The sequence below is a fragment of the Dasypus novemcinctus genome, chromosome 21 (assembly GCF_030445035.2).
Source record: "Dasypus novemcinctus isolate mDasNov1 chromosome 21, mDasNov1.1.hap2, whole genome shotgun sequence".
NCBI classification, from domain to species: domain Eukaryota; kingdom Metazoa; phylum Chordata; class Mammalia; order Cingulata; family Dasypodidae; genus Dasypus; species Dasypus novemcinctus.
This window is the reverse complement of record NC_080693.1, coordinates 12,816,201-12,829,556: the sequence shown is the minus strand read 5'-3', so window position 1 is coordinate 12,829,556 and position 13,356 is coordinate 12,816,201. Positions and strand designations below refer to the sequence as shown.

Here is a 13,356-nt window from a genome sequence, read left to right as displayed (position 1 = left end):
GAGAACGTTCTCATATTCTGTTAACCACAGTCCATCTCCCGCCACTGGACTCCCTGTGTACTACAGCCCTACGCTTCGTACGGTCCAGTCAAAGTGTGCACTCAGCGACTTGTCAGCGTTTTCATCACAGAGTTGTGCTGTCATCCTTTAGTCAATTTTAGAACGTTTCATTACTCCAAAAAGAAAAACCCATACTTTCTTATACCTACATTGTTGTCCCATAGAATTGATAAATCTTCTTTGCCATTGCTGCAAATATATTACAATATTACTGTGAACTGTCGCCCCTAAGGTACATTAGCTATAATTTTTCCATGTAGGACCACATTCTTAACACTTTGACATCCTTAAACTATTAACCACAGTCTTCACCCACTACCAAAACCTCTGTTACACAGTCCTGGCTTCTTCTCCAGCTTCCTTTCATTGGCATTTACGCCCACAGACCGCCCACTTTCAGCCACAATCACATTTATAAGTCAGCAATGTTAGTTATACGCACTATAATGTGTTACCATCAACTCTATTCATTTCCACACTTTTACAATAAGCCTTATTAAAAAGTCTACATAGAGAAGCGGACTTGGCCCAGTGGTTAGGGCGTCCACCTACCACACGGGAGGTCCGTGGTTCAAACCCCGGGCCTCCTTGACCCGTGTGGAGCTGGCCCATGTGCAGTGCTGATGCGCGCAAGGAGTGCCGTGCCATGCAGGGGTGTCCCCCGTGTAGGGGAGCCCCACGCGCAAGGAGTGCACCCATAAGGAGAGCCGCCCAGCACGAAAGAAAGTGCAGCCTGCCCAGGAATGGCGCCGCACACACGGAGAGCTGACACAACAAGATGATGCAACAAAGAGACACAGATTCCCGTGCCACTGATGAGGATACAAGTGGTCACAAAAGAACACAGCGAATGGACACAGAGAGCAGACAACTGGGGGGGGGGGGGGGAGAGAAATAAATCTTAAAAAAAATTTTTTTCCAAAGTCTTCCCAGTCAGTGGGTTTCTCTTAAAAAAAAAGTCTACGTACATTAAGCATCAGCTCCCATTCTCAACCCACATTCTCTCTCCTACTAGCCTATACTCAGAGCGGGGGTTCTTAACAAGGGGTCTGTGAGCTTGAATTGAAATTCAAAAAAACATTATTCTTGTGGGGACATGTTGGTGCTGGTGGGACATATTTTAAAAATAATACAGTGTGGAGTGGACTTAGTAAGGGGTCCGTGGTTTTCACTTGACTGGCAAAGGGGTCCATGGAACAAAAAAGGCTAAGAGCCCCTGCTCTAGACTTTACCACGTTTAATTTTGCTCAAATTAGTGAGACCATACAATATTTTCCCTTTTGTGCCTGGCTTCCTTCACTCAAGAGAATGTCTCCAGGTTCTCCCGTGCTGTCACAGCCTCCGATTTCCTTTCTTCTCCCAGCGGAATGGTGGTCCATGGCTTGTACATTTGTGTTTTGTGTATCCGAAGGTCGATGGACCTTCGGGCTGTTTCTCCGGTTCAGCAGTCTTGACTAATCTGAGAAGGGCGACAGCTTGCGTGAAGCAGGGGTGCTTCCCGCCCCACTCCTGTTTGAGCTCTGGGAGCCTTTCTCCTTAAGCTGCCTCCCTGGAGCAGAGGCGCCACTTCCCCGACTGCTCAGGGCACATTCTGATTCCCCACAGCACCGCCTGCAGCCCGAGAGGGGGCTTGGTGGACTCGGCTCCCACCCCTGCTTTGGAGCCACAGGGGTCCGGTGGAGAGGTGGACACCACAGAGAGGGTGACCACCGAGATGGGGGGCCGGGGCACTGGGCAGAGGGGTGTCAGGGAGAGACCTCCCTTTCCTGACTTTAGAACTGCGCCTTGAACAAGGGGTGGGGAACGCAGGTGGGGAACGCAGGGAAGGGCATTTCCAGAGCAGGGAACAGCCTTTGCAAACAAAGGGGGGGGGGCGGCAAAGAGCAAGCTTGGCGTGGGAATGGCTGGATTGGGAGGACGTTTGGAGAGGGCGGCAGGGGCCCGAGTGTGCAGGGTCAAGTGCTGGAAGCTTCCGCCTTAGGAAGCCATGGCAGGCTGAGGGTGTGCTCCGCGCTCTTGCTGCAGTGTGCAGAGAGGGTGGTCGTCCTCCCGGGGCGGTCAGCCCGCGGCCGCCCCTGTCCTGGCCGCCAGGGGGCGCGGTGGGCCAGGTCGTGGGAGGGGTCCCACCTGCGGGAGGCGGGGCCGGGCGCGTGCGCGTGGGCCGCGCCCGGGAATAAGCGCGCGCCTGGGCGCGCCCCCCCCGCCGGCCTGCGCACGCGCGGGCACGTCTGCCTTCGTGCGGGCGTGCAGCTCTGCGTGTGCGGGGTGCGTGGCCTTGCACGGGTGTGCGAGGGGCCCTGCAGGCTTGAGAGGGTGCGAGGGCGCGCATGAGCACGTGTGCAAGGGGTGCACAGAGGTGAGCACGGGGGCCCTGGTCTCCCGCCACCCCGCCACCCCGGCCCCCACGCTGACGCGCCCGCGCCCACCACAGGGCCTTTGCACAGCCGCTCCCTCTGCCCGGACGCCCTTGCCCAGATACCTGCTTGGCTCCTCCCACACCACTGGGCCCCCGCTTACATACCGCCTTCCAGGGAGACCCTTACTGGGCGTCTCTAAGATTGCAGCCACTGAGGACTCCTCCCCGTTCCCGCTTTCCTCCACAGGCTCCTACCACCATCTGTAACGCTGTAATCTGTGTATTTTGCGCGTCTGCCTTGCCCAGTACAGCCTCACCTCCTGGACGGCAGGGAGCGGTGTCTGCCCCGCTGGCCACGGTGTGCTGTGCCAGGCACACAGTAAGCGCTCACTCAGTGTTTGCTGATGGAGTGAATGAGCGGCCCTGATGCTGGGTGTGGACCGGCCTCTCTCTCCTGCCCTCATCCCAGGTCCCACCACATCCTGACTTTGGCTCACTCCCTTCCCATCCTGAGCCTCGTTTCCCTCCTTCTACAGTGAAGGGTGCTTGGGACTTTTCCAGGAGTCCGTGCAAGCGGCACCGTGTGACAGAAGGCAAACGCCCCTTCGGGAGCTTCTCTTTCCTGAGCGGTCACGGAGGCCCCAGCCGGCTGTGCCGCTTCCGGGCAGAGGGAGGCCGGCGACGCGGCCACAAAGAAGCCACCAGGGACAGAAGCGGGCCAGCCTCCCCAGGCCCCCCGTGCCCAGGCCCAGTGCAGCGAGCCCTGCCCGGCCCCGAGCCCGTCGGCGGGCACGCCTCCTAGCCCGCGCCTCTGCCGTTCCTCCCAGGGGGCCCTTCCTTGCTTCTCTGCCTGGCAAGAGAAGGTCTGGCCTCAAAGCCGCCTCCTCTGAGAAGCCTTCCCTGACCCGCCCCTGCTGGCGTTTGGGCACCTTCCTCCGCTCTGCTCATGTGTCCATTTATAGCACCCCGCATGGGGTTTTGTGATGCCCGGCCTGTGTGTCAGGCTCCCTGACTAACCCCACAACTCCGCGAGCGCCAGGCCCGTGTCTGTCTGACTCACCCGAGGGGCTGGAGGCTGGCTCGGGAAAAGAGTCACTCCGTGGGCGTCTGTGGCATTCTGTCCTTCCTTCCTTCGTTCACTCCCCAGACAGTTATTAGGCACCGACCGTGTGCCACCGCCTCGGGCCGTCACGGGAAATGAGACAGGCAGAATTCCTGCAGGGCAGGGGTGGGGTGAGGAGGCGTGCTCAGCCCAGGGGCTCTTCACCTTTCTTGTTTCACGGACCCCCTTGCCAGTCAGGCGAGGACCGCGGACCCTTCCTAAGGCCCCACTGTGCTGTGTATTATTTAATAAATCCGTCACACCTGCACCAACACGTGCCCGCAAGACTGTTTTTTAAAAATTCCAGTTCCGGCTCACGGACCCCTTGTTAAGAACCCCCGCTCGAGAGGGAAATCAGATGAGAAGGGAGCCAACAGGAAAGGCCTGGGTGGGGGGTGCTGTGCAGGGAACGGAACCGATGTGGACCTGCCTGGGAAGGCCTCTGAGGGAGGACCGTGAAAGAGGGGGGCCAGCCCTGGGGAGCATGGGGGGGGTTCTAAGTAGAGGGTCCAGCGAGGACACAGGCGGCCTTCACCTTTGACCATCCCTAGGAGCAGGGTGGACAAGGCAGTCCCCGGGGGCCTGAGCCAGGCCAGCTGGCCGCGCTTGACGCCCTGATGGGGAGGTGGCCGCTCCCTGTTTTACGGAGGGGAGGATGGGAGTCCCCGAGGGTCTGAAATGACCAGCCCAGGCTCGCTTGGCCCCTTAGGGACAGAGCGCTCTGGGCCACTCAGACTCCCGGGAGTGACCCAGCCAGCGGGGCTCCCTGTGGGAACGCCCCGGGTGGCGAGGAGCTCACATTTCCTGGGCACCCCTGGGTGCCGGGCCAGCGCTTTGGAGTGTGAGCTTCTGGGGTGCTTTCAGGAAGGTCTCAGTGCCCCGTGGGACGGGCAAGTAAACCGAGGCGTGAACCTGCGCAGTGGCGTATGGAAGGCTAGGAAGGGGCAGAGCTGGCTTCGGCCCGGGGCAGGTCTGAGTCCACATCTCATGACCTTCCACCCCGCTGCTTGGAAACAGTGAGCAAGAGACCGGAAGAGAGGAACGACAATGATAAGCCTCCTGGCACAGCGCTCCTTGCTCCTTATCTCCTCTGGCCCTCCCACCGCTGTGCGGGGAGAGCCCTGCGGGGTCAGGGGTCACCCCGTTCCACAGCCGGGCACGCAGAGGTCAGCGTGCTCCCAGCGTTGCCACGGGGAGCACGGGGGGCCCCTGCCCGCCCTCGCTAGCCCCTGGCTTCCAGCCGAGCCCCCTGATCGCTGCTCATTGGCTCCCCAGGCTCCTCGAGGCTCCAGGTCCCCGCAGAAGGGAGGCTGGGCCCCAGTGGCCATTATCCCAAAGAGCAGAGGGGGTCCCGGGGAGAGGAGGAGGGGGCCGGGGCCGCCCGGAGAGCCTGGGGCAGCCCGCGGCACCAACTGCAAGCCCGCCTGCTTCCCTGCGAGACTCAGTCTCTCCACGTGAGGCACAGGGCGCACCCGCAGCTCGAGCGACAAGTCTTGACCTTCCAGGCATGCCAAGGTCACCCCACCCCGTTGCACGGTGCTCGGCAGGTGCTTGCGGAGGGGAGGACAGCTCAGCCCTCCACGGTCACGCAACAAGCACTCGCTGCACGCGGCGAACGCTCCGAGGCCGGTGCTCACCCGCGGCGCCCCGACGCGGGCGCCGTCACGTCACCGTTTTGCACAAGGGGAAACTGAGGCTCCGAGTCGTGACCAGGGCGCCCCCGCCGGCAAGTCGCGAAGTCGGGAGGCTGCACGCGGGGCGCCCTTCAGCCCTCCCCACCGCCCCGCGGGGCCCGCCCCGTAGTACTGGAGCAGCTCGGGGTTTTTCCAGAGCCCACCTCCGGGATCGCGCCCACGCGCCGCATTCGCGGGAGCCGGCAGCAGGCGGGCGCGCGGGGCGGGGCCTCCGCGGGGGGCGGGGCCTGCGCGGGGGGCGGGGCCTGCGCCCTGGGAGCCGCGTGACGGGCAGCCGGCAGGCCCCGGCTCCGACAGGGAGGGGGCGGGGCCTGGAGGGCCTGGGCTTCCCGGGCGGAGGGGCGGGCCTGACAGGCAGTGGGCGGGGCCGAGGCTGGCCGCGCGGGGGGCGTGGCCTCGGGCCAGGCGTTTGATAGGCGGCGGGACCGACCCCGGAGACAGGCGGGCCAATCGGCGCGCGGGGCGGGGCCTCGCCCGGGCGCCGTCGGGGCCGGGCGCGCGGCGCTGCCCAGTCTGGCCCCCGCGCCGCCCGCGCTGGTCCTCGCCGCTGCCGCCTCGCCCGCCGCCGCCGCCGCGCCCGGGCTGCCCGCCCAGCCATGAGCCCGCGCGGCGCCTCGCCAGCCCGCCGCCCCGTGGCCTAGGCCCGCCGCCGGCCCCGCCCGCGCCATGGAGGCGCCCGCCCCCAGCCAGCCCGCCGGCGTGCCCCCGCCCAAAGGTAGGCGCCCCCGGGCCTCGGCTCGACCCCCGGCCCTGCTGCGGGCCCTCCCGGGCCGGGCTGCCCTCTCTCCACCCTGCCTCGGGCCGGGACCCCGCTGGTGCCCAGCCTCTGCTTCCAGAGCCCGCGCGGACCCCCGGTGGAGGCCTTGGAGCTGCACCCCAGGCCTGAGAGCTCCCGGGTCGGGACCCAGGCGGGCCCCTGGTCCTGACGCGCCCTCTCCGGGTCGGGAACCTTGCTCTGACTTCCAGACTTAGGCCGCAGGCTGCACCCTAGCCGGATCCCTCGGCCGGACCCAGGCGATCCGCCGGTCTGCACGGGTCCTTGGGCTCCACCCAGCCCCCCTTCCACTCCCGGAACCAGGCTGGGATTGGACGCGGCCCCCCTCACCTGGGCCCCAGTGGTGCTCCGCTGCTGGGGACCTCGAAGTACCTCCCCCACCTCCACCCTGGCTCCTGGCTACACCCCAGCTTAGAATTCCCCTGCTGGAAGCCTGCCCTCCCCGCCCCCGGACCCCCAAATTTGGAGGCCCCCTCATTGCTCCAGCCCTCACTGGCCTGCACGGGGCTTCTGCTCAGACCCTGGGCTGCAGCCGCATCCCCTGGGAACCTCTCTCAGCGACTTGGGAGACAGGACTTAGGGCCCCCCCGCTCCCAAGCGTCCAGCCCCCTCCTCTTCCCGTGCAGGGTTCTCTCTGCACTTGGGCAAACTCACCCTCTTGAGCCCGGCTCCTCTCCAGGACCTGGGGCTGCCAGCCCGCTTGGCGGACGGGGCGCTTGCTGTGCGAAGGACTTGCTCTTGTCTTCTCCTAGTAGTCGGGCTTCCTGGAAATTTTCGTGAGGTGGCGGCCGTGGCGGCAGCAGGATTTGTCATGCGGGAGGGGGAGGACCGGTCTTGGAGGACAAAAGGGGGTTTTTTTTTTTTTTTTTGCAGGAAGAGGAAAGAATGGTTTTTGGCTTGCCCGAGTCTGAGCAGGCTGGGTTGTGTGAGAGATTTCCAAACTGGACGTGGCTGTAGTGAGCTGACTGCCTCCTAGCTCGCTGCACCTGCCACGTCCCCCCCCCCCCCCCAGCTAGCCCCTTCCCGGCTCTGGGCCTCAGTGTCCCCGTCTGTAAACCGGGCGCCTCCCTGGTGTGTACCTCAGGACTGTGACCTGAGCTGAGGAACGCTGAGTGCTTTTCCGAATCTGGGTGCTGCTGCGGGGTCAGCAGAGACCCTGAAGCGTAGCTCGGGACGGGACAGTGGCTGCCGTGCTGTCGCTGTTACCATTTTTACTGTTGGAAAGGCCTCGGCCGGGCAGGGTCAAGGACGTGCCTCTGGGCTGCAGCTGCGGAGCTTGGGGGTGGGCGGCCGAGGACCTCGGTGGGACCCCTTGCCGGGGCCGTTCCCTTCCCCACCGTCCTGAAGGGCCCAGGGCCGGGAGGCCTGTGCGGGGTCCCGGGAGGTGGTGGACAGCATAGCTCCTCTGACATCTTACGTAAGCAGGAGGCCGGATCCCCGACCATTGCCCAACTCGGGAGGCGCTCGCGGGGGAGGCGGCCCGGGAGGGGCCACCCCTGCGGCGCTCCGGGGGTGCTGGCAGTAAGGTGCTTCTCCACCCTGCACTCGGGGCCACGGCCTGGCAGGGCACGGATGTGCTCCGTGCCTCCCAGTGGGAAGGAAGGGGATGGAAGCCGTGTGGGTTTTGGGGGGCCCTTTCTGCTCTCTCAGCCGCGGCGTGCCTCGTCTAAGTAAAAATCACACTTGCAGACTTGTAAAGGGAGAGGGCCCTGCTCCTCGACCCCGAGTGCTGTGTGGCCTCGGGCTTGGCACTGCCCTATCTGGGCCCCTCTGCAGAGAGGGCCAGGATGAATTTGCAGCTTGGGGTGTTGACTGATCTGTGGCTCCAGGTGGCAGGGGGTGTGGACGGGGGTCAGGAGAGCCAGGCACCCCCTCATCCCCTCGAGGCCCAGGGACCCAGGCTCAGCCTGTTTGGGGTTCAGGGAAGGATGTGGTCGGGGAGCGCTCTGTGGTTCCTCATCCACGGGCCCCGGGGTGGCCGGGCCGCCCTGGCGTCCCCCTTGGACCCCGAGCCTGCAGGAAGCACGCCTGCGCCCCGCCCCGCCGCCCCGCGCAGCCGCCGTGCCCCGAGCCCGGCTGTCGGGAGGCCGGGGCGGGGGGCACCGTGGGGACTTCCCCCACCCCTGGTGTGACGCACAGGAAACTCTCTATCAGCCGGCCTGTCGCTGGGGGCCTGAAGGGAGCAAAGTTCTCGGCCGGCCCGTGCGGGGAGGGTGGGGGCAGCGGGAGGCTTCCGGGGGGTGACTCAGCGGGCACCGTGCTGACTCACCGCAGCGTGCACGCCCGCCGGCCGGGTGGCAGGGGCACCGGGCGCCCAGGTGGCCCCTCCCCGCAGGCCCTCCTGGCCCCCGGCCCGCCCAGCACTTCCCCGGCGAGGCACGGGGCTCCGCTTCCTCCTGCTCGCTGGGCAGGTGGCGGTGGCGCAGCGGCTGGGGCCCTGGGGACTGCGCCCCGCTCCCCCGCCCCTGGCGCAGGCGTCGCGGAAGGCCAAGGGCCCCTGAGCCCCCGCGAGACAGTGACGTGGAGCCCGCCGCCCGGGGCCCCTTCCCGGCTGGGCCCCCCGGCCGTGTGACGTCGGACGAGTCTCGTCGGTTCACTCTCTGCATGCTGTGCCCTGTGTCTGTCTTCTGGGCAGGGCCCGGCTTTCCAGCGGGAAGCCTCAGTGTCCCCACCCGCAGTGCGGTCTCATCACACTTGATGCGTGTCAGGGGGGGGGCAGAGACCCGGGCCCCAGGGACGCCGCGCTGCCGGGGCCGGGCTCTCATTGGCTGGGTCTGGGTGTGAGCCCGGCTCGCCACACTGCTGCCTCTCGGGGGAAGTCTTACCTCCTCTCTGACCTTCGGTCTCCTCCTCTGCGCCGTGGCCCTACGCGCGTCTGCCCTGCAGCGTGGTCTGGTGGTTGTCAACCCGAGGGCACCTGCTGCTCTCTGATGCTGTGGCCGAGTCTGCTGCTGCTGGTGGTGGACAGGACTCGATGACGCATGCTGCCCCTCTGGCTGCGGGATCTTCTTGTCCTGCCAGCGTTTACCAGACTTCAGGCCCCCCGTCCCGGGTCCCCAGGCCGACCCTCCTCCCCGTTGCCTCTCGGCCTTCCCAGAGCAGGGCCAGTGGGGGCCAGAGGGCCGGGGTGCCCGGTGTGTCCGCAGGTCTGTCCCGTGCCCGACCCTTGCCGGGTGCCCCGGCTGGAGCCTCCAGGCAGCGCGAAAAGGACACGCTGCGGGGAAGCAAGGGGCGGGCGTGGGCTGGGGCGGGTGTGGGCCGGGGCCAGGAAGGCCGGAGCCGCAGACGCCTGCAGGCGGCCAGCACATTTGGGGTGGCAGGGGGGGGTGCCGGCGGCGGGGAGGGTGGGGGCAAGGCAAGGCTGTTTGCAGCAGTGGTCAGGGGGCTCCGCTCTGGTTGGAAGGGGCCGGCAGCAGGGGTGCTGGTGTGGTGTGCGGGTGGCGGCGGGGGCCCAGCTGGCTGGGGGTGATGGGGAGCGGTGGGTGGCCTAGAGGGGGAACTGCAGCACCGCCCGTGGGTGCAGGGGCAGAGGGGCGGGAGGGTGGGCAGCCTGCTGTGAGCCTGGCCTCCGGGTGCCAGGGCCCACTGCGCCCTGCTGCTGTCCCTGCGCCCGGCATTGTCCCTGCCCCTGGCCGCTGTCCCTGCTCCCCGGCCTCCGTCCCTGCTCCCCGGCCTCCGTCCCTGTCCCCGACATCGTCCCTGCCCCTGGCCGCTGTCCCTGCTCCCCGGCCTCCGTCCCTGTCCCCGACATCGTCCCTGCCCCCGGCACCGTCTCTGCCCCCGGCCATCGTCCCTGCCCCCGGCCCCGTCCCTGCCCCTGGCCGCTGTCCCTGCTCCCCGGCCTCCGTCCCTGTCCCCGACATCGTCCCTGCCCCTGGCCGCTGTCCCTGCTCCCCGGCCTCCGTCCCTGTCCCCGACATCGTCCCTGCCCCCGGCACCGTCCCTGCCCCCCAGCCATCATCCCTGCCCCTGGGCCACTGCCCTCCAGCCTTTACAGTGAGACTGACCTACTTGCCTGGCAGGGCCACGAAGCCCCCAGAAGCTTCGACTTAGGCCTTCGTTGTAAAGGGCCGCAGGCCTGCAGGGCAGGGCAGATGGGCAGTGGCGGCCTGGCGGGCCCTTCTGTGCCACCCCTACCAGGACCGAGCCCCGGGTACAGGTCCTGCCACCCCTCCCAGCCTGCGGGTCCCTCCCTGGGGTGCCGTGGGCCACCCTGGCGTCCCTCAGCCCGCCTCTCCTGCCCCTGCTCTTGGCACCGACCCCTCCCCGTGCAGCGCGGGTCCTGCCCTGCGGCCTCCGGCCATGTCCTCCCTGCGGGCAGGGCCTCGGTCCTTCCCTTACTATTGTGAGTGTATCACAGGCCTGAAGAAAACACCACCTGCCTGGAGACGTGGAAGAATGTAAATAAAAACAAAAACCCCGTACCCAGCGCCCCACTAAAGAAGCGGAACCCTCGTGCGCCACGTCCCTCCCTCCGCCTCGGTCTCCCCGTCTGCCTGTGGGGCTCTGGGGGGCCGCGCAGAGTGTGGGGCGCGCGTGTGGGCGAGTGCTGCAGCGGCGGCTGCGGCGGCGAGCGCCCCGCGGTGCCCGGCTCCGAGGCGGACCCTGGCCCTCCCGCCCGAGGCGCACGCTCAGGGCCATGGAGCAGCGGGTGCACAGCGACGGGCCGGGCTCCCAGGCCGGGAAGGCGCGTGGTGCCCGGTGGGGGTACCCGGGCACGAGCGGGCGACAGCCAGGGCCGGGGGCGCAGAGCAGGGTCTTGGTGTTGGCATGGCCAGGCGTGGCCAGGCGGAGGGGAGGGTGCTGGTGCGCGCCGCCCCTGCGCCCCGCTGCCTTGCCCACCCACACCCTCCGCTGCGGTGCGGCCGCCTGGCGCTGGTCTGCCTGGGCCCACCCCGAGGTGCGGGTGGGGGTCCTCGGGCAGGAGGGCCTGGGCCCCGCTCTGCCCGGCCCCGGCCCGTAACCCCGGCGGGCTCTGCACAACAGGGCCCTGTGCGGTCAGAGCCCTGAGTGGGGCCATGTGGGGCCGTGAGACGTCCCAGCCTGCCTGGGGGCGACTTCGCGCTCTGGGGCGCTCATGGCAGCGACAGAAGCGAGGACGGCTTTTCAAGGACAGGTGCTTTGCCGCGTTGCCCGAGCCAGAGGCCCTGCTGGCCGGAGGGACCTCGGGGCCAGCCAAGGAGCCAGCCTGCGTGGTGCCCTGGGGCCCTGCTGGGATGTGGGGCGCGCTGGGGCTGGGGTCGTGTCAGGGCAGGGTGGTCGGGGCGGGGGAGCAGCTGGCAGCCCTAGGGTCCCCTCCCCGCAGGGGCCCGCGCCCCCTCCGCCTTGCCTGCGCAGGCCCTGCCTGCCCCAGGACCTCTGCCCTGGCGCCTGGACCACGCTGCAGCCCCCACCTCCGCGGCGGCCCGGCTCAGAGGCGCCCCTGGCAGCCCCAGGCCCACCTGTGCTGCACCCGGCGCCGCGGGGGTTCTGTTGCGCTGTTCCGTGTACTTGCTGGCTGGCTGGTGGCTGGGGTTCGGTCTGGCTCTCCTCTTAGCCAGGCTCTCTCTGGCTTGGCACTGTTGGGGTGGGGGCACCCTGGTCATGTCTCCAGGCAGTGAGGACCCCCGGGCTGGGCGTCTCCAGAAGGGCAAGACCCTCCGTCTGCTGCCCCCGCTGGGCGGGGACGGACGTCCACCCTCCGTGTTTTGCAATGGGCAGAAGCAGGGCCTGGGGCTGAGGAGGGGGAGGCCCGGGACCCCAGGCCTGGCCTGGCTGGAGGGGCAGCGGGTCCTGGGGCGCCAGCCGGCTCCTCGTGGCCTCAGAGCCCCCGCCGTGGCGGCCCGGGCAGGCGCGTCCCTCCGGTTCTGCCGTCCAGGCGTCCCTCCGAGGCCCAGCCGGGGCCTCCGGGGCCTGGGGGCACACGGCGCTTGGTCCCTGGGTGCCCGGGTGCCCCTGCGCCCAGAGGTGCCAGGCCCTCCTGCCCTGTGCCGCGCACTGCAGCAGCCGCGGGCACTCCTCGGGCCCTGGGCGGGGGGCAGACTGCGCGCGAGGTGGACGTGAGCCTGGCCCCTCCCGCCTCGGGGCCTGCCGCGGGGGTCGGGGTCACGGAGCCACGCCCCGGGGTTCTGGTAACGGCTAGGTGGGGGCAGTGGCCCGCGCTTTGGGCGGGCAGTTGAGATGAGCCGAGAACAGCAGCGAGGCGTGCCGGGGCCTCAGTTCCCCCTGCGCAGCATCAGCCTCGTTGGTCCCTCTGGACCCCCGAGGGATGGAGGCAGCCAGCTGCGTGCGGCGGGGTCGGGGCAGCCCCCGATGCTGCACGCAGCCCCCCAGGGCCTCAGCCGCGGCACCAGCGAGGATTCTCCCAGGGGACCCGGAAACACGGGAAAAAGCCCAGATGTTGCAAAGCACGTGCGTGAGGGCAGCAAGTTAGGAGCAGGTGTTGCTCCTGTCGTCGGAAGCTGGGCAGGGTGAGCCGTGATGGCCCCGTCTCGTGCCCCTCCTACTCCCTGCGAGGCCTGGCTCAGGCCATCGCCCCCGGCCCCCTCCAGCCCCCTCCCTACAGGAGGAGCGAGAAGGCACCTCGCTCACGTGGCCGAGTGGGGCACCAAAGGGGGCGCCTGCGCCGGGGGCCTGGTGCCCTCCCAGGGCCTCATCTTCGCGGACAGGCCCAGGCACTGCCGGGGCCATCGCAGCAGGCGCCCCGCGGCCCCGTGGAATCGTCCCAGCTTCACCCCGGGAACCGCGCACCCAGGGCGGTGAGGCGGGGCTGGAACGTGCCCCCTGGGTCTGTGCCGCGAGGCGCGCCAGGGGAAGCCAGCAGGGCGCACGGACCTGGGCCGGGGGCGGCGGGGCGCTCGGGAAGGCTCCTCGGAGCCGGCGGGTGCAGGCGAGGCGCGCCCACCACGACGGTCAGGGCAGGGCGCAAAGGCCGCGTGGCAGGAGAGGGGCTCGTGCGAGGAGCGCAGGGGGCGGCGTGGCTGCGCAAGGCGTCGTGCCCGGGTCGGGGACCCTCCGCCAGCTGTGTGGCCGCTAGCCTTGTGGCCTGGGGCTCCCGCCTGCTCCCTGTGGAGCCGCTGGGGGCTGGAGCAAGCCCGGGGACACACCGCCGCCTGGCCGGGTGCCCGCCTGCGTGCCTGCCACGCTCTGCCGCGGCCGCCGGGCCTCTGTTTGTTGTGGCGACTGTTGCCGTGGGGCTGGCACCTGGGCAGCCCTGGTGGCCTGGCCGTCGGGGCCAGGTCCTGACTCGCCGGTGAGCCGGTTTCTGGGCTGTCTCCATGGCAACCTCGCCCCCTCCCTCCGACAGCTGGCACGGCTGCCCCCGCGCCGGTGTCACCGTGGCGCAGGCCCGGTGACCCTGAGGAGGCGAGTGGGTCATCTGTCCTGCCAG

General features: G+C 68.1%; 1 protein-coding gene and 1 long non-coding RNA gene across 2 annotated transcripts in view; one reads left to right on the top strand and one right to left on the bottom strand.

The window, feature by feature from the left end:
* Window positions 1–1,287: 1,287 nt before the first annotated feature.
* Window positions 1,288–7,379, bottom strand: LOC131274964 (uncharacterized). The gene is made up of 3 exons (XR_009182288.2): window positions 6,642–7,379; window positions 3,477–3,631; window positions 1,288–1,519 (listed from the first exon to the last, which is right to left on the bottom strand). It is a non-coding gene; the product is annotated as an uncharacterized lncRNA (long non-coding RNA).
* Window positions 5,763–13,356, top strand: part of MAP2K3 (mitogen-activated protein kinase kinase 3) — a 30,085-nt gene continuing 22,491 nt past the window's right edge. The window contains exon 1 of the mRNA XM_058283327.2: window positions 5,763–5,927. Within this exon, the coding sequence (XP_058139310.1) occupies window positions 5,879–5,927 (49 nt within the window). The 5' untranslated portion in view covers window positions 5,763–5,878. The remainder of the gene's footprint in view (window positions 5,928–13,356) is intronic.